Source organism: Emydura macquarii, unplaced genomic scaffold (genome assembly GCF_026122565.2).
Source record: "Emydura macquarii macquarii isolate MOO-44397 ecotype Brisbane River unplaced genomic scaffold, CSIRO-AGI_Emac_v2 contig_968, whole genome shotgun sequence".
NCBI lineage: Eukaryota > Metazoa > Chordata > Testudines > Chelidae > Emydura > Emydura macquarii.
Window position 1 is genome coordinate 6,496,539 of NW_027131105.1, and position 19,097 is coordinate 6,515,635.

Below are 19,097 nucleotides of genomic sequence, written 5' to 3' on the forward strand. Positions count from 1 at the left end.
ATAAACTGCTGCCTGTAACACTTACAGAATTTGGGATTTCTTCCCCTTTAACGGGGCTTAACTAGTTTGCCAAACTAGGACCTTTTTTAATGACATTGGTGTTAATTATTTGAGACATACAGGGTTCTGATCTTTCAGAAAAATGTTCCTTTTCCAGTTGGAGGATACACATGTCCTGCCAGGGGTATTCTGGAGGCGGCTCTGGTTTCTGTTGGTTCGAGGGTGGTATAACGCCATGTTATAATTCTGTTCCCACAGTGCAGAGAAGGGCTCCTAGTCTGATGAGGGGACTGGAGAACTGATCTTACTAGAGGAGATGGGCCAAGCTGGGCTTGTTTAGCCTAGCTGGGCAAAGGCTGAGAGAGGCTCTAGGTGCTCTCCATAAATACATCAGGGGCGTAACGCCAGTTCTGGAACCACCTTCCAGTAGGAGGGATGTTGGGGAAACAACTCAACTAGATGGAGCTGGATACACTTCTGACTGGGCTTCTAGGACTGAGTTGGCTGCACCAATAGAGACTGGACTCCATGACCCAGTGTAGTCTGAGCTATGAGTCGCGTATTAATTATATTGATCACTTACGAATTCCCAGTGATCACTTTGAGGTTGGACAGGTTGTGGTACCTGGATCAGGCCCCATGTTGTTAAATTACTGTTTAGATGGGAATCCTGCTGTGCACAGTTACAACACTCACTTTAGGAACCATTTTATATTTACAATAGTTTATTATACATTTAGCAAAGACACAAACACTCTAACCCAGCAAGATAGATGGAGTTAATTATAGAATGTACAACTGAACATCATACACTCACACCATCTCTTCAGAACAACCTGAAACGTTAGCCATTATCTTTTTCGTCACCATAATCTTCCTCCTAATCACCAGAGGTCATCATGCTGGCCCCTCCCAAGGGCTACATCTCCCTCTCCTCCTGCCCGCAGGGCAGGCTGGGATACAACTTTTATTATACGTTATGATGATGCCACTATGTCTAATGCATATTCAGTAGGGATTTGTCCCATATTCCTTATTTGTACTTCCTCACCCTACTAAGATGGGGGGTGCATTTCTCCTATAAGTTGATAAGTTGAGATCCTTAATGCACCATACAAGTCAATTTGTGGCCAGACCACTCTTGTGGTCAGATATCTGCAGATGTTCCCATCCTAAGGTATCCAGAAGCTGGTGTTAGCTCAGGTTCTTGTGGTTGGCTGGTGTTTGTTATGGACAAACACTCTACTCTCAGTGCCTCACAACAGAGGGGTGACTATCAGCCATTTATCTGTACCGAAGTTCATAGGCCTCGAGCCTTATGGTAACAGCTGAAGCCAATGTCTTACAGGATAGAGGCCTGTAGGTTCATTGCATTGCTGCTGAATAAAATAAAGTCTAGCTCTATGGGCTACAGCAAGCAGCCTCTTCCTGTCATAAGTCCCTAGGGATGGGCGACTGTGGGATACCCCTGGACCCACATCCCAGACTGATTGGCCTAAGTGACAAAATGACTCAATCACCAAACCAAGAAAGCAGCTCAGGTCCTCTGCTAGCTCTACAATCCACATGGCAGCATGGGTATTACTGTGATCTGAGTAACACTCCTCCCCTCTCCCCTCACCCCCCCGGCAATGCGTCTGGGTGAAATTGGCAGGGTCTGACCGACACAGAGCAACATATGATGCTAGATGTTTATTGTAGCTGAGATGGGTACGTCTAGTCACACATAACATGATGATATACAGCAGACAGAATGATGCTGACAAGTCCGGCCGCTTCCCACGAGGAGCCTGCTCCGAGGGCAACTGAAGCAGAGGCTTCAGGCCGGGGCCCAGAGGGGGGTCCATGCTATTGGTTCTGACGCCGGGACCTTGTGACCATGGTTCCAATGACCCCCAGAACAGCCAGGCCCAGTGCTGCAACCCCCACAGTCCTCACGGTGTCCCTGACCTGCAGGACAGATAGAGGAGCCGGTCAGCTAGCTGCTGGGGATTAGATCCATGCACACTGGATTTGCTGAACACTAGCTGTCCCTGTAACAGTCTGTGCAGATTACACCTTCCGTTCTGTGGCAGAAACCAGTGTGTGGAAGAAGCTGCAACCTGGGTGGTGGCCTTGAATAATCTAGCCCGGCTGAGGCAGTGGGTGCAGCCCCTGCTGAACACTCACCAGCTGCCACATGTGGGTTTTACACTCCTCTTTGTCTTAGCAGGCTTCAGTCACTGTCCCTTTCCTTGGTCTCTCTGGCACACTACCTGGGTGAACACAGTCAGATACCTCTCCACTGAAGTGGGACACGGGACCCCAGGTTCCTTAGGCCCACAGTGCTGACAACCCCCCAAGACAACCCAGTAGCTTATGGCCACCCTTTCCCAGAACTCCACTTGTGGGCAGGGCATGCTGTCTTATAATTTAACCCTTTGGGACATGTGACAGTGGAATCCACTAGATACAGACTTGCAAAAGAATTACTGCAACCATCCCTGTTTAGACAGCGCAAGAGATCTACAGATCCAGGTAGAACGGAACGTACACACCATTCCCTGCCTCAGTTTCCTCACCACTGGGGTATTCTTTGGGGTCAGAGTAGCTGTGCTGTGCGGTCCCATAATCCCAAGGAGGGGTGATAGAGAGGGCATCTTCAGCAGGAGCATATGCTGGTGAGGCCAGGACTAGAGGCAGTGACTGGGTGCTGCTTGAAAACAGGTGGGATCCAAAGGCTGGGACCATGCACCAGCCTGGTGCCCAGTCATCTCCTAGGGGGGGGCTAAGCCAGGGCTCTACCCTTACTGCACAGCACAATGCGCACATCCCTGCTATATGGATCACGGCAGCAGCTATACACAGAGATCAGAGCTCCATTGTGCCTGGTGCTGCTCAGACCTTGGGTGAGAGCTGGGCCCTGTTGGGCCAGCTGCCCCTCAGACTCTGACTGAGATTGGGCCCCATTGTGCCAAGCGCTGCCTGACCCTGACCAAGTAGGTGTGGCTTACAGCAAGCCCACCCTGCAGGAAGGCACTGACAAGCACGCGAGAGGGGCACCCGCACGCACCTGGTCGCACATGGGCTGGCCGTAGCGCAGCTGGGTGACGAAGTGCTCGCAGTTCTCGCTGGTGATGCTGTACGGCATCTGCTGGCCCACCCGAGACTTGGCCTCTGTGATGATCTTGCTGACAGGCAGTGGGGAGCACCTCCCGTCATACTTGTTGTTGACTCGGTACCTGTCGCCACCAGCAACATCCCGGAGACGCTCCTTCTTCACCACAGCTTGGTCAGTCAGCACGGACATGATGCTGGAGGAGCCAGCTCCTGCGTACTCACCTGGGGGTAGTAATTGTCCATCTGATCTGCTCCTCTGTACACTTCTAGCTATCCTCTATGTACACCCCCATCTAGCCATCCAAGTGTCGTATGTCCCTCCCTACCCACCCATCCATCCCCCTGCACAGCACTCTATCTAGCTAGTTCCCTTCTCCCGTGTCACAGGCCTGAAGAGCCCTAACAATGGGTCTTTGTCCCTGAAGGCAAGGGCAGGGACTGTGCCATGTACATATGGGTCAGAGCTGGGGCTGGGGGACATGACGGTGCCATCCAAACGTCACTCAGCCTTGGGCAGACAGAGGCACAGGCTGATGTTTTCATGATCAAACTAGTGATTTAAGGGGCATCTAAAAGCGTGGGGGTGTCTAGACTGAGACACCCCATCCATACCCTCATCCCAGTCTCCCCATGTCCCTGAACCTGCTGCCCAACTTGCTAGGGCTCAGAAACTCAGGCAGCCCCAGTAAATGGAGGCACCCCAACTGCTCATAATGAGCCCAGATTTCCTGTTGGATCGCAGTGAATGTACCCCCAGCCAGTATGGAGCTCCCTGCCCCTCCCCATCCTGAGATGCCCAGTACCTCTGCCCCAGCCAGTCCAATCCCCACCCCCAGTCTTAGCACCTCTCCCCACTCATTGAGGGCCATTCCTTACTGGGGGGTGCCAGGTGGATGACGTAACCGTTTCCTATATAGAGAGCCCAGTGCTGGTATCCAAAGCGAGAAATCTCTATGAGGTCCCCAGGGTTTGGTTCATCCTGTAGGAGCGAGAGCCAAGTGAAACTGAATGCTCAGAGGAAGCCCCAATAATACCTCCCAGACTGGCTCCCCCTGAATCCTCCAATTCCCCCCCCCCCCCCCGGTGCCCCACAAAACCCCCTCACTGCCTCCTCCTGCCCCCGGTTAATCCCCCCACACCCACTGCCTCCCTTTGTCCCGCTGTCAATCCCCCCCATGGCACCCATCCTGTTTAACCCCACCACCACCAGTTTCCCCAACCCCTGTTAACCTCCCACTGGCTCCCCTTGCTGCCGATAACTTCTAGTTTCCCGTAGCCACTGCTAAGCCTCCAGTTCCCCCCCCCCCACCACTTTGTTAAACCCCCCCTCACTGGTTCCCCTCTTCTCCCGGCCCATCTCTCCCTCCACCTCCCCCTGCACCTCACTAACCACCCTCCCCTGGCTCCCCCTACCAGCAGGAATGCTGCAGCAGGCAGCAGAGGACATGGGCACTGGGGAGAGCTGTCCAGCTGACACCAGCCCACGTCCCTGGAGCCCAGGGCCTGGTATCCTCTCTCTGTCCTCAGAAGGCACCTGGCATTGCTTTCCTACAGGAGTATTAGTTCCCCAGGCATCCCCAAAGACTCTGAGTCGCTGCCCGGTGGGAGGCTCCCAGTGATCAACTCCCCACAGCACCCACAGGAAACTGCACCCAGAGCAGCCAGCCCTGGCTGTGAGCCCAGAACACATTAAGAGGATGTGTGTACCACAGCCGGCAGCATTCCTCCCAGCCCGGGGAACTGAGACGCGCTCATTCGGCTGGAGCGAGCACACTACAAATAGCAATGTGGACACTGGCGCTCGAGCAGTGTCTCAGGCTAGCCACCTGTGTCCAAGCCTTCCTGACACCCTGGGTCCTTGTTTGGGTGCCTAGCCCAAGGCCCTGCCCCAGCTGCAATGTCCACACTGCTCGTTTTTGTAGTTTCTCAATCAGAAGTAGTGTGTGTCAGTCTCCCCACTCCCAGCCTCAGTGTAGACATCCCCTAGGGCAGCGGTTCCCAACCAGGGGTACACCTACCGCTGGGTGTACACAGAGGTCTTCTAGGGGGCACATCAACTCATCTAGATAATTGCCTGCTTTTACAACAGGCTACATAAAAAGCACTAGCGTACTCAGTACAAACTAAAATTTCATACAGACAATGACTTGTTTATACTGCTCTATAGACTATGTCAGTGTTTCTTAACCTGGGGTTCCTGACCCCAAAGGGAGTTGCAGGACAGGTTTAGGGGGATTGCAAGTGCAGGACCAGCGTTAGGGGCCGGCAAGCAGCGCAGTTACCCAGGATCCAACACCTAGGGTAACCAGACAGCAAGTGTGAAAAACTGGGACAGGGGGTGGGGGATAATAGGCACCTGTATAAGAAAAAGGCCCAAATAGAATCATAGAGTTGGAAGGGACCTCAGGAGGTCATCTAGTCAACCCCCTGCTCAAAGCAGGCCTAACCTCAGCTAAATCATCCCAGCCAGGGCTTTGTCAAGCCACAGCTTAAAAACCTCTAAAGATGGAGATTCCACCACCTCGCTAGGTAACCCATTCCAGTCCTTCACCACCCTCATAGTGAAAAACTTTTTCTTAATATCCAACCTAGACCTCCCCCACTGCAATTTGAGACCATTGCTCCTTGTTCTGTCATCTACTACCATTGAGAACAGCCTAGCTACATCCTCCCTGGAACCCCTTTCAGGTAGTTAAAGGCTGCTATCAAATCCCCTCTCATTCTTCTCTTTTGCAGACTAAACAAACCTAGTTCCCTCAGTCTGTCCTCATAAGTCTTGTGCTCCAGCCCCCTAATCATTTTTGTTGCCCTCTGCTGGACTCTCTCCAACTTGTCCACATCCTTTTTGTAGTGGGGGGCCCAAAACTGGAAACAAAAATAGCAACAAAAAAATAGCGGGACTGTTCCTATAAAATCGGGACATACGGTCACCCGACACCACGCATCCTGAAGCTGAGTTAAATGCTTCAGCCCTGGGCAGCGGGATTGTAGCCAAAGCCTGAGCCCCACCTCCTGGAGCTGAAATCAGACTCCTGACCTAAAAGGACTGGAGTACAGTAGTCTGGAAAAGTTGAGAACCACTGTCATAAGGGGCCCAGAGACTTGGAAGTGATTTGGCCCTGGCGCTTTCTGCACAAGGTTACTCACAAACAGCGGGGGCATCTTCACCGCGTCCCAAAAGCCGAGTGGGTTTCTCTGCTCCTTTCCTTTCCTCTCTGCCCTGTGATTTCACTTTTGGTTTTCTTTAGAGTCAAACCACCAGTGTGTGCTAGGCGGCGCCTAATCAGCAGCACAGTTCAGAGCAAAATAAAGGAAACAGACTTTGCTAGTTAAAAATAGGTGTGTCCCTAACTCATGTTAGCTGACACAAGGTAGTGATGACAAGGCAGTTTGTAGCTTTCTGTGTGTATCGGGCATGTGTTATCAATACACTTTTGTACGGGAGTGAGGCATGAACCTTATGTCGCATCAGGAAAAAAGGCCCAAAGCTTTCATGTGCGTTGTCTTTGTCGAATTTTTGGGATCTCCTGAAGGGACAGAGTCACCAATAAAGAGGTGCTCAAGCGAGCCAGCATACCCAAGTGTGCTGAAGGAATGATGGGCATATCCCAAAAGACACCTCTATGGCCCATTGGCATCTGGAAAAGACCTAAAGGGCGCCCAAAGTTGCATTTCAAGGATGTATCCAAGCGAGACCTCAAAGAAATGGACGTGGAGATGGAGAACTGGGAAGATCACTCTCAGGACCACAGCCTTTGGGAACAAGAGCTCAAGGAAGGTCTCCAAAACTACAAGAGGAAGCAGCCCAGCTTAGCAGAGGAGAAAAGAGCTCGCAGAAGGCAGAGCCCAGGGGGTCGAAACACCACCGTTAAATGTGACAAATGTGGCAGAGATTGTCTCTCTTGAGTGGGTCTCTTCAGCCACAGCCACGGCTGCACCTCTCAGGGGCACATACCTATGGTCTCTCGAGACTGAAGGATGCTTGCTACTTATAGCGTTCACATGAGCTAGCCTGTCAGGGTAAACCCTAGACTCCCCCCTAGCCTTTACCCCAACCTGCCAACTCCTGTGAAAACTACACGTGTTAACTTAGAGGAGTTAAGAACACATCTTGCTTCCCTAGGGAACAGCCACCATGTCTACACTAGGGGAAATCAATCATATGTTTACATTTAAATCCTGTGGTTAAATTTACACTTAACACCTCGTTAACCACAGCCACCTAAACCAATTGAAGTTTACCTGGGATGGGGATCCCGGGTAACCTAACCCTAGCTCCTATCCATAGGTACCCTAACCTAACCCTAGCTCCTACTCAAAGGTACCCTAACACTAGCTCCTACCCATAGGTACCTTACCCTAACCTTAGCTCCTACTCATAGGAACCCAGACCTCTCACTGCCAGTTATTTTCTCCAGCCCTTGAATCATTTCTCTGGCTTTTTTCTGCAGCCTCTCCAATTTTGCAATGTTCTTTTTAAAATATGCACACCAGGACTGAACACAGTCATCCTGGGTGAGTCTCACCAATGCCGTATTCAGAGATAAAACCACTTCCTTGCTCGCCCTCACTGCCCCCACTTACACACCCCTGGTACCAACATCCAACACAAATCGCAAACCTACCATCCAAATATTGTTAGTGGAAATTATTTACATCAGAAATACAGAATCCAGACAAAAATTACTTACACTGGAGAGAGGCATTTTTGTGCTTTATCTCATGGTAATGACCAGAGGGCCTGCCTTTGAGAAGGGCCCTCTTTGTGCTGACTGCTGCACAGGTCTTGACCGAGATCTGAGCCATATTGCGCCAGGCGTGCTGTGTTAGCTATTTGATTGTAAACTCTTCAGGGCAGGGACCAGCTGTGATGCTTCGGGGAATATGTATGTGCAGCTGAGGAATTCTGTCTGATGGGGGGCACTCTCTATCTGTATCTGCGCCAGGTTCTTGACTGTCTCTGTTGTCCTGTGACTGCCACAGGTGGCGAAGCCTGACAACAGAGTACCCACCATTGGCTGAAGTGCTGGACCTTTGAAACAGAACTGCTCTAAATCACAGGCTGGCTCTGACCCAGCTGAACTGTTTATCGGAGAGGTCACCTGGCCTGGTCTTGGATCACCCTGATGGAGGGACGGGTAGGATATAAAGAAGCTGAGCAAAGGAGCCTTTAGCCATTTTTGTCAGCTCAAGCACAGAGAAGCTGCTGCAGGAGTCTGATGAGGTGGAGGAATCCTGCCTATGTGAACTCAGCCATTCTCCAAAGAGCTCCCAAAGGACAGGGGAAGTACAATTATGGTGCCATGTTAGTCTGTATACAGCAAAAACAAGGAGAGTCCTGTAGCACTTTAAAGACTAACAAATTTAATTTCTGCAGGCATAAGCTTTCGTGGGCTGCAACCCACTTCATCAGATGTAAGGAATAGAAATCACATAGAAGGTGTATATATACATATCCAAGGGTAAGGCACAACAGTGGGGAAGGTAGATCTGAGCAAAGTCCATTCAGTTAGAGTAGTTGAGGCCTATTCACAACCATTGATTAGGAGGTGAGAATGTGTGAACAGTGACAATTACTTCTTGTAATGAGATAACCATTCCAAGTTCCTATTTAGACCCAGTTTGATTGCGTCAAGTTTGCAGATCAGTTCAAGCTCAGCAGTTTCTCTCTGAAGTCTGATTTTGAAGTTTTTTTGTAGAAGTATGGCAACTTTAAAGTCATTTACAAAGTGTCCTGGGAGATTGAAGTGCTCTCTGACTGGTTTATGGATGTTTTAAAAAATAGAACTGGACTGGCATGGAGAGTATCTGTAAGCGTCTGACGTACGCCTGCTGGTATGTGTGAGACAGTGAAGTAAGAGCAGAGAAGAGCACGGGGGCCATGGCATTGCGCTTGCGTACATTTTCTGCTACCGGTTTTGCTGCAAGAGTTAACAGTGACAGTTTGCGTCACAGGCAAGTGGGTGGTTTAATGCAAATGGAGAGCGGATGGCGGCTGCCAGAGAAAGCAGCAACATGAAGCAAACTAAGAGGCTGGAAGAATTCTCTGTCTTTGAGCAGAAGGATGTGTTGGGAGTTCTCGCTTTGAATTCTTAGGTTGGAATGGTTTAGGGGCAGTGCTCAGCGCTTAGTTTCATTGCGATCAAAGGCTCATTAATAATGTTTGGTGCGTGTCTGAGCTTCTCATGGTGTTATGAAAAGCTGTGGGAAAGGGAGGGCTCCGTAGCGTTGGCACAAGGGGGTATCGCTTCTCGGCCTTTTGGCTAAGATCAAGTGTAGTATCTGTTCTTATCAGTTTAATATCTGATACGTCCTCTATCTGAGGACTATATATTAAATGGATTTTTGGAACAGGGAGATGGAATAGGAGCTTGCTCCATCCACTCCACGCATCGACCTGGTATTGCAGTACCTCCAGGAACGGTGCACCTCCCCCCAGGGAGACTATTGTGGTGAAAAAAATAGATGAGCTTATCAAGGAAGTGTGACTTTCTACTCTTTTGTTTTGTCTTTACAGTTCTCTTGTTGTGATTCTATTTAAAAGGTTGTGTGAGTGTGTGTATTGTGTTAAAAGGTAAGCTTGTTACTAGATAATTGGTTAAAAAGGTGAGATTTCACTTTGTGCTGATTGCTTTCAACAGGGTGAGTAATGAGGCTTGGGTGGGGTGGGTCTGAGGCTTTTGGGCTGAGGGGGAGGGCAGAACACTGCTTTGATCAGCTCTTGCTTGTTGAACTTGATTAGCTGATGATGTTATTGTTGCTGCCAATTAGCTTGATTAGCTGATGATGTTGTTGTTGTTGGTGAGAATGTGTGAACAGTGACAATTACTTCTTGTAATGAGATTGTTACCCAAATAACAAATGTCACAGGATCTTTTTAGGGGATAAGGCAACAAGCCATGTTTATTGTGAACACAGAAACTTGGGAAATAGTATCAAAGAAAAGAAAAGAAAAGTATCAACCCTGCAACAACATCAATATTGTGCTTTACTTAGTGAAATAGCATTAATAATAATGTAAACACTAGGAAAACAGTGTTAACATTATATCAATACTACAATTACAGAGACATGTTTCAATTGATGCTTTCATTCACACTCACACACACTGACAGGCACACACAGACAGGGAGACAGACAAACACACATAGGGATCTTCCAGATGTCATAGTTACCAGCTTCTTGGTGCTCATGGTAGTCACTGGCCAGGTGACTAGAGCATTTGGATGAGGAGCAAGGTTCTGCCGATGCACATCGGTACTCCTGGCTGATGTGATGTTGTAGACCCGAACCTCCAGCCTTTATCTTCTTGTCCCATTTTATAGGGAAAGGACCCCATGTCAGTCTATGGGTTTTGCATTGTCATGCTGCAACTGCATTCTTGGTGTGATTCTCAATCACCCACATTCTTCCAAGCCTGATCAGATTTTGTCCTTTGACATGTGCTGGATCCAAAGTTATCAGGGTTGGTTCCTCTTTGGCCATTTGATCATCTTTGCTCTTTTCTTCTTCCCTCAAGCGTTTTAGGTGAGGCTGGTGTTTTCTTCATGTCTGTTTCGATATCCCTGACTCAGACCAATTGTTCAATCACTCTTCCTGTCTAAACCCAACTCAATTGCTCAGCCATTCACACTTCAATCACTCAGGACCAACTCCTAGCTGAAGAACTTACATATTATTTTTAAAGCAAACCTTCTTTCATTTTTGACAGTGTCTTTTACAATTGAAAGTAGATATATTACATTGCACAGTGTGGCTTTTTATACTTACAAATATATTGAAAGTGAGTAAAATTAACAGATAAGATGGTTTGAAAACAAATAGACTTATAGAAAGTAAGTGAACATTTAAAAGGGTAAAACAATAAGTTAGCTGAGGTTTTAGCTTTTGATTAAAGTTACAGTGTGTCAGGCTGAAGTGTCTTTGGTAGGAAGGGCGGGGGGTGTTTGTGGCTCTTTCATATATTTTTCAAAAACAAGATTGGGCCAACAAGATAACCATTCCAGGTCCCTATTTAGACCCAGTTTGATAGTGTCAAGTTTGCAGATGAGTTCCAGCTCTGCAGTTTCTCTTTGAAGTCTGTTTTTGAAGGGTTTTTTTTGTAGAAATATGGCAACTTTCAAGTCAGTTACAGTGTGTCCTGAGAGACTGAAGTTCTCTCCGACTGGCTTATGGATGCTATTATTTTTTATGTCTGATTTGTGTCCATTTATTCTTTTGCGTAGTGACAGTCCGGTTTGGCCAATGTACATGGCAGAGGGGCATTGCCGGCACATGATGGCATATATTACATTAGTAGATGTGCAGGTGAATGAGCTCCTGATGGTGTGGCTGATGCAGTTAGGCCCTGTGATGGTGTCACTAGAGTCGATGTGCGGGCAGAGTTGTCAATGGGGTTTGTTGCAGGGGTAGGTTCCTGGGTTAGTGTTCTTGTTGTATGGTGTAGGATTGCTGGTATTTGCTTCAGACTGGGGGGCTGTCTGTAAGCAAGGATAGGCCTGCCTCCCATGGCTTGAGCGAGTGAGGGATCATCTGCTAGTACAGGTTGTAGATCCTTAATGATGTGTTGGAGAGATTTTAGCTGGGGGCTGTAGGTGATGGCCAGTGGTGTTCTGTTGTTTTCTTCATTGGGTCTGTCCTGTAGTAGGTGACTTCTGGACTCTCATTGTTCATGCAGTGTCTGTGTGTGTTGTATGCTACACTCAGCACGTGCCGTGTGACAGAGTAGAACTGAAACCACAATGCTCCGCGGGTGCTGGGAGAAGGTGGGTTTACACTACCCACAAGTCTGAGGCGGCAGCTGATTCCAGGGGCTGGGCTGTGGGCTGAGTGGTTGCAGTCAGCAGCAGGGGATACTAGACAGAGGATCTGCACCACATGAGTGTGTGCAGGGACCCCACGACTGGGACAGTGTCTGGCTTCTCTTCAGACTCCATAGGCTTAAACACCTGGGGATCCACGGCAATCTGGTGAACAGCCAAGAAGGGGTGCTCAACTACAGCTGTGACAGTGGAATAACGGGGCCCTGATCTCAACTGGGGTCTGGGCAGTGCCTGGAGCAAAGGGGCCATAATACTCATGGGGGCTTCTAGATATCAGGGGTGCAACCTGAACCACTGAGGCTGCAGGCAGTGTAATTCCGGGACTCTGGTTGACCTGAGACATTTCATGGTTGTGGGGCCACCAGCAGGGCTGCCCTGTGGCTGTGCTGGGGTGACAAGGGATGACGTTTTCAAAAGCACCTAAATCCCATTGACTTTCAACAGGACCTAGGCTCATAATTCACTGAGGTGCTTTTGAAAATTTGACTCTAGGTTATTTAGGTCAGATAGTCCAAAAACCAGATCCCTCTCCAGGCCCTCCCTCAGGGCTCAGCCCCGGCACCTGGACCCAAGATCTCTCCCTTCCAAACCCCAGGGCTCAGTCCCTCTGTCCAGACCTGGGATTCCCTCGTCACCCTCCCCACACCAGCTTGGCCCTGGCCTCTGTCCCTGGACCCAGAATTCCTTTGCCACCCCCCTCCTTCCGCCCTGGGGCTCGGTACATCATGTAGGCTCACAAAGAAGTGACCAACATCTTTCAAGAGTTCTGTCCCCAGCAGCTCCCACTGTGACCCAACGGGACAGAGATTAGCCCCCTACTAAGAGACTAATGGGAGAACCCCCCCCTTAGTGCCCCTGCCCAGCAAATCCATCCCTCTGCACACACAGGCCTCCCAGGGTGGCAAGACCCCAGTATAGGCCAGCTCCCCCACCTTGGTTGAATCCACCACACCCACACACAGGCCACGACCTGGGTGACTTTGTACCAATCTCCTGGTTTTATTCTTGTGCTGGTGCCAGTGGGGGGGCTGGGGAGGGTGTTTGCCCCAGAGTGGGACACAGCAAAGCATACGAAGCTTCCAGCGCACCCCCCAAATGGCTGCAAAGTCTCTTCTACTTGGATCAAAAAAACCCCCAAACAGCTCCCACCCACTCCCGATCCCCTCAAGTCTGTTACTGGTTCTGGCGTCTTCTTCTTCGGACTGCCACCCCAAGGATGCTCAGAGCAGCCAGCCCCAGCCCAGCAACGCTCACCCCCACCAGGACGTCCCGCACCTGCAGGACAAGAGAGGAAGGGGATCAGGAAGAGGGGACAGACAGGCTGAGGAAGCCATTGGCCTGTTACCAGTGCAGCGCATGGCAATGGGACCTAGTGGCTAGAGCACAGGACTGGGAATCAGGACATCAGGGTTCTATTTCCAGCTCTGTTGGGTGAGTCAGTTCTTCACCTCTGTGCCTCAGTTTCCACATCAGTAAAATGGGGCGCTGACACTGACCTATTCTGAAAAGCACAGTGAGATCTGCAGATGAAAAGCACCCAGGAAGAGCGAGGGATGATGAGTGCTGAGTAGCAGGGGTCAGTAGAGCCGTCTAGACCAATTACACCAAGTTATACTGGATGCCGAATTGCCCCAGTGCACAGCAAGGGACCAGTCTCTGCTCTATGCACCATGGGATCCTGATCCCTCACTCTCAAATGCCCCCCATCCTGGGGCCGTCTGCCTCTTTCCCCCCAGTTAGGGTCATTACCCCTTTTTTATAAATGGGGAAACAGGCAGAGAGAGGGGGAAATGACAGGCCCAGGGACACTTCAGGAGTCAGTGAGTGAGTTGAGGTTAGCATCCGAAAGGTCGGACTCACAGGTCTTCCTGCTCTAACCCACTAGCCCCCACCCCCCTCCCACAGCTGGGGAGAGAGCCCAGGCATCCTTCCGGGGTGACTGGGAGCTGGCCCCCGCACCTGGTCGCTCCTGGCCACGCCATATCTCAGCTCAGTAACGAAGTGCTCGCAGTTCTCGCTGGTGACTTTGTAGGGCATCTCCTGGCCCACCAGCTGCTCGGCACTCCGCACAATCTTCCCTGCCGGCAGCGGGGGGAGCTTTCTGTCATGCTTGTTGTTGACCCGGTAGCGGTGCCTCCCCACCACATCCTGGAGACGCTCCTTCTTCACCAGGGCCTTGTTAGTCAGCGTAGACATCAGGCTGGCAAAGCCCGCCCCAGGCATCTCACCTTGGGATGAGAAACACACTGTGAAGAGTAGCTGGGAACAGAACCCAAGAATGCTGATTCTCAGCTCCCTGCTCTAACCACTAGACTCCCCTCCAAGAACTGAGGATAAAGCCCAGGTGTCCAGATTCTCCCCCATCCCCCACTGTAACCACTAGACCCCATTCCCTTCCCAGAGCTGAGGATAAAGCGTAGGTATCCTGACTCCCATTCCCCCCTTCTCTAACCACTATAACCCACTCCCCCCAAATTATATTCCTGTCTCAAGTCACCCTGCTCCATAGTTTGGGGCAGCAGAAGTGCTACTGGAGCAGAGTGGTAGTATTTTTCGCTGGTGTAAACGGTGGCGTCAGGGGCTGCACAATACTGAAATCAGGCCCCTCCAATGCCTTACTTGGGGGGGCCAGGTGAATGACATAGCCGTCTCCCACGTAGATGGCCCAGTGCTGGTATCCAAAGCGGAAGATCTCAATCAAGTCCCCCAGCTCCAGCTCCGACTGCAGGGGGGAAGTGGAGGAGAGATGTTACGGTCAGGCCCGGCACAGGTGCAAAATGTGGAGTGATGTCCTGCATGATTCATATAGGGGTTCACAGCCTCACAGCGCAAAGGATGGTGGGTGCAAGGCCAGACTGTGTTGAAACTGCAGCAAACAATGTGCCATTCAGTGCAAAAAGCAACTCCGCCATATGGGCCTGCTGAGGGCAGAGGGAAATTAGAACATGGGGCTTCCTGACACTGTAAAGGGAAATCACCCAATTCTCATCCACTATTCTGGGTTCTCTTTAGAGCGGTGTGGCTTAACGGATAGAGCACTGGACTGGGATCAGGAGACCTTCATTCTATTCCCAGTTTTGCTGCTGGCCTGCTGGGTGACTGTGGTCAAGGCACTTCCCTGCTCTGTGTCGCAGTTTCCCCATCTGTATAATGGGGTTGATGATATTGACCTCCTTTGTAAAGCACTTTGGGAGCTAGGGATGAAATGCGCTGTGAGAAAGCTAGGTGTATTATATTATTATTACATCAGCCTCATTGGGGGGAAATATTATGCCTTATCTCCTTTTCCAACATGTTGGAACAAAGCTGCCAGGCTGGAGTGGCCGAGGTTTCCAGCCCATGGAGCCTGGGTCCCCAGCCAGGGCCTCCCAGCAGTGGGAGAGAGAGACAATGGACTAAAGTGCTGAGGCTGGAGAAATGCCAGAAAGCCGAGGAAAAAGGGAGAAAAATGCACAATTGCAGCAAAATGGGAGCCAGTGGGCCACGGGCTGCATGACACGTGGCAAGGCCATTCCTGACCCAGCTTGAATTGCAGGGTGGGGGTGGACCAAGTCAGCAACTGATCTAATCTTTCTCAATTGTGCATTTTTCCTGTTGCAAGTTTGGATGCGTTCCAGGCTCAGGGAGCCACTAGACACTTTCCAGGGGAGGCTGGATGGTCTTGTGAGTAGTGAGCTAGCTACGACTCAAGACACCTGATTTCTCACCCCAGCTTTGCCATGAACAGGTCTCTGACTTTGTTTCCCATCCTTTCTGTTTTGATTGTAAACTCTTTGGGGCAGAGGATGTCCCTCAGTGGGAGGTCTGTGTAGAGCCTGGGACAATGGGGGTCCTAATCTCAGTCCTGAATGAGATCGGAGCCCCAGTTGTGCCAGGTACAGCACAAACCCCCAGCTGAGATCAGGGCCCCCATTGAGGGCTGGGTGGCACGCAGACCACAGCAGAGAGCAGGGTTCTGTTGTGCTGGGTGCCATACAGACCCTGAACTGAGGTGCAGGGTGGAGAGGGGAAGGTACAGGGAAAGTGGCAGAAGGACCCCTCTTGCCATTGATTTTACAGGGCGGGCACCCAGATGCTATAGTGATGGGTGGCAGGATAAAACCCTAAGCTCAGTAGACAACTAGGGCCCAATTAATTATGAATTATGAGTAGGACTGATTATTTCTACTGTGGCAGCAGCCAGGATCTCCAGGGACAGAGCCGGACCCAGGGTGCCGGGCGCTGCACTGACAGAGTGAGAGCATGGCGGGCACTGCACATTCTTGCTTGGGCCCCATTTGCCCTACAATGCTCACAATGGCAGGGAATGTTTTCAAGGAGCCGCGGGCCTCTGTTTTCAGGCTTCTTCTCATCTTGTCATCTCCAGGCCTTACGGTCTCGAAGGCAGACTCTGCAGAGCCACAGCTTACTGCAGATGCATCTACAGGGACAAAGAGGTGGGTGCTGAGGCCGGGCTGTGGCCCATGGGTGTAGTGAGCTGGGTTGGGGCTCAGCTTGCTTCCTAGCTCCAATGGGCAAGCGCATCACAATGGGGTCACCTTGGTGGCAGGTCAGGGGGCTGAATAGTTCACATGGGCTGCTCCCTGCCCCAGATCTCACTGCTATAAGAGAAGAGACGCAGGGAGAAGCTAAGTCCAGGAACCTCGAGCCCATGGGGAATAAGCAGGGCAGATTCGGGGAAGTCTGGTATTCAGTGCCCCAGGCAGAAGGGTTAGGACAGTCCAGCCAGATCCCCAGTCATCCAAGGGGATCACCCTCTGGTAATGGGAGCTGGAATGAAATTAACATGGGAGGACCTGTACCCTCCCTCTTTTAGTTGGTTGTGGCAGCTGATCCCTGACATGCTGGGATATAGCCTCATCTTGGATGACGGGAGTCTCTCCCATGGTCTACACTGTACATACATAGTCTGATTCTCAGCTGTGGGGAGGGATGTGGGGACACAGAAAAGGCTTTAAGTACCCTCTGTATTCCCCATAGTCTTACCCCCCACTTCCTAGTGTAAGGTAGAGCAGCCTCAAGGCTGCTGTAATATACACCTGGCTTCCTAGAACCTGGAGAATAGCCACACACTCAGTCTAGCCCAGTGTTTCTCAAACGGTGTTCCGCGGAACCCTAGGCTGTGTTGAAGGGTTCCGCGAAGAAGCGGAACCGCGCCGCCAAAAGTTACAAAAATCGGGTGCCGCCGAAAACGGCTGAGAGCGCACCGCCGAATCAAGTCTACACTGCGCCGCCGAAAAGGGGAAGATTTTCTCCACTTTTCGGCGTAGGGTATGGCATGGGCGCACAAGGGTTCCGGGGGTATGGCATGGGTGCACAAGGGTTCCGGGGGGGAAATAAAATTGAGAAACAGTGGTCTAGCCCTATGCCGGGGGGCAGGAGTTGGGCCAGAGTCCAGACAGCAGTCACATGCTAACCAGGAGGGTGTTTCTTGAGGGTGTTAATTTCCACTCCCCGCACTTTACACTGCCAGAACAGTCGCTGGGAGCCATCTGAGACCTCATTGTGCAACTCCTTGAGCCCCTATGGGAGACTCTTGGCTAGTTTGCCCACAAACGCCCCCCTTGCTTTGTGCCTCACATCACCAGTCACGCAAGGGTGTAACACACACACATCCAGCAGCACTGCACACTTGGATTGCACAAGTGATTGAGTGTGGAATTAGGCTACACCAACACACACATCCCTTTGCACCTCCCAGTGCTACTTACCCAAGGGTGCTGGTGTGACATACACTCCCGGCAGCGCTTCATGCTCACTTTGCCCCAGTGTGCGTGGGGGACTGGAGGGGATCTGCCTCTCTATCGATTCCATGAGCCCCAGATGCTTTCCCTTGCCTGGTGTGAAAGAGGAGAGAAAACTGCCCTAATAACCAACCGCCAGCCCAGCCATTAGCTCAGCTCTGGCACTACCACCCAGAGAGGTAACTATTTCCAGACTACAGCCACTGTCCCCAGCCCATTCCCAGCAAGAATGGAGGATTCCCAGCTCGAGCACCTGTTGCAGGGGAGGGAAATTCCCCAGACAGTGCGATCACAAATGGGTCAGGGGCTGGGAGGAGAGGTGCTGGAGGATGCTGGGAGCCCAGGGGGGATTGGATCCCAGGGTGGGGGGTGCAGGGCATTTGGAGCCCAGGAGAGAGCAAGTCCTAGAGGCAGGGGGATGCTGGCAGGCAGGGGGAGCAGATCCAAGGGACAGGGTAGCACTGGGAGCCGCGGGGCGGGGGGGCCGCTGGAAGCCTGCGGGGAAGGGGCGGCGGGAGCAGGTCCCAGGCGGCGGGAGCTGACACCGGGGCGGGGAAGGAAAGGGGCACAGACACATTTTGAGGCAAGCCCCGACAAACCTGTGCTCCGGGGCGGGCGGCAGAGGGACGCGAGGCCGGAGCGCTGGTGTCGCCTCTCCGCCGGTGACGCGTCATGAGCGGCGGGGGCGCTGGGGGGAGGCGGGCGGCAGCAGGGGTCGGGCAGGGCTGGAACCTGTCACCAGCTCCGCGCTTGATGCCAAAGCGGCTCCGCCCAGCCCGGCGCTGGGCCCAGCTGATCGGCAGCAGGGCCTTGCCCGAGGATGGATGCCCGCGCGGGGGCGGGGCTAGTGCGGGGGTGGGCGGGGACTCGGCGGCAGGAACGTCGCCTCGCCCCGCCCCCTCTGGCGACGCGTGAGTCAGCCGCCAGGCCTGGGGCCCAGCCGAGGCGAAGTGGGCGAGGCCCAGGCCTGGGTCAGACCCGCTGCTCTCGTGATCCCTGCAGCTGAGCTGACTCTGGGGCGCCGCCACCGCAGCGCTGCAAAGGACAGGGGAATCAGGAGCAAAGGCTAGCGACCCCCCCCACCCCTCCCCCGCGATCCTGTGTGGGGGCTTAGCGGTGAGGAACATGCGCCACCCACTTGGAGCCAGCCGTCAACGGGTCCCCAAGCAGGGGGACAGGCCCAGGCAGTGATGAGCCATCCGGAAATGTACCCAGATTGGGGCTGGGGGGTGCAGAATAATTGCGACCACCTGACATCCCAGGTTGCAGAAGGACAGGAGGTTTTGTGTCAGGACCCGGTGTGCAGTTCCCGGCTTTGCCACAGCCTCCCTGCCTGGCCTTGGGCAAGTCACTTCTGGTCCTCAGTTTCCCCAGCTGTATAACAGGGAGAATAACCCCTCCTTTGTCTAGTTGGCCTGTGAGCTCTTCGGGC

General features: G+C 52.0%; 2 protein-coding genes and 1 non-coding gene across 4 annotated transcripts; 1 reads left to right on the plus strand and 2 right to left on the minus strand.

The window, feature by feature from the left end:
* Window positions 1-1,706: 1,706 nt before the first annotated feature.
* LOC137150220 (phospholipase A and acyltransferase 3-like) lies at window positions 1,707-6,313 on the minus strand. Its single transcript, XM_067543996.1, has 4 exons — window positions 6,247-6,313; window positions 3,976-4,078; window positions 3,053-3,321; window positions 1,707-1,950 (listed from the first exon to the last, which is right to left on the minus strand). Exons 1-4 carry the CDS (start codon window positions 6,259-6,261, stop codon window positions 1,849-1,851), a joined length of 489 nt encoding a protein of 162 aa, XP_067400097.1. The 5' UTR covers window positions 6,262-6,313; the 3' UTR covers window positions 1,707-1,848.
* Window positions 6,314-9,342: 3,029 nt separating this feature from the next.
* On the plus strand, window positions 9,343-9,533 carry LOC137150550 (U2 spliceosomal RNA). Its single transcript, XR_010919022.1, has one exon. It is a non-coding gene; the product is annotated as a U2 spliceosomal RNA (small nuclear RNA).
* Window positions 9,534-12,336: 2,803 nt separating this feature from the next.
* On the minus strand, window positions 12,337-18,511 carry LOC137150225 (phospholipase A and acyltransferase 3-like). 2 transcript variants are annotated; one of them, XM_067543998.1, is made up of 6 exons: window positions 18,265-18,511; window positions 17,633-17,758; window positions 16,217-16,341; window positions 14,541-14,643; window positions 13,881-14,149; window positions 12,337-13,196 (listed from the first exon to the last, which is right to left on the minus strand). In XM_067543998.1, exons 2-6 carry the CDS (start codon window positions 17,733-17,735, stop codon window positions 13,095-13,097), a joined length of 702 nt encoding a protein of 233 aa, XP_067400099.1. In that variant the 5' UTR covers window positions 17,736-17,758; window positions 18,265-18,511; the 3' UTR covers window positions 12,337-13,094. The 2 variants fall into 2 exon arrangements, with proteins under 2 accessions (XP_067400099.1, XP_067400100.1); XM_067543999.1 differs by lacking the exon at window positions 16,217-16,341 and having other exon boundaries at window positions 18,265-18,507.
* Between the last annotated feature and the right edge of the window lie 586 nt (window positions 18,512-19,097).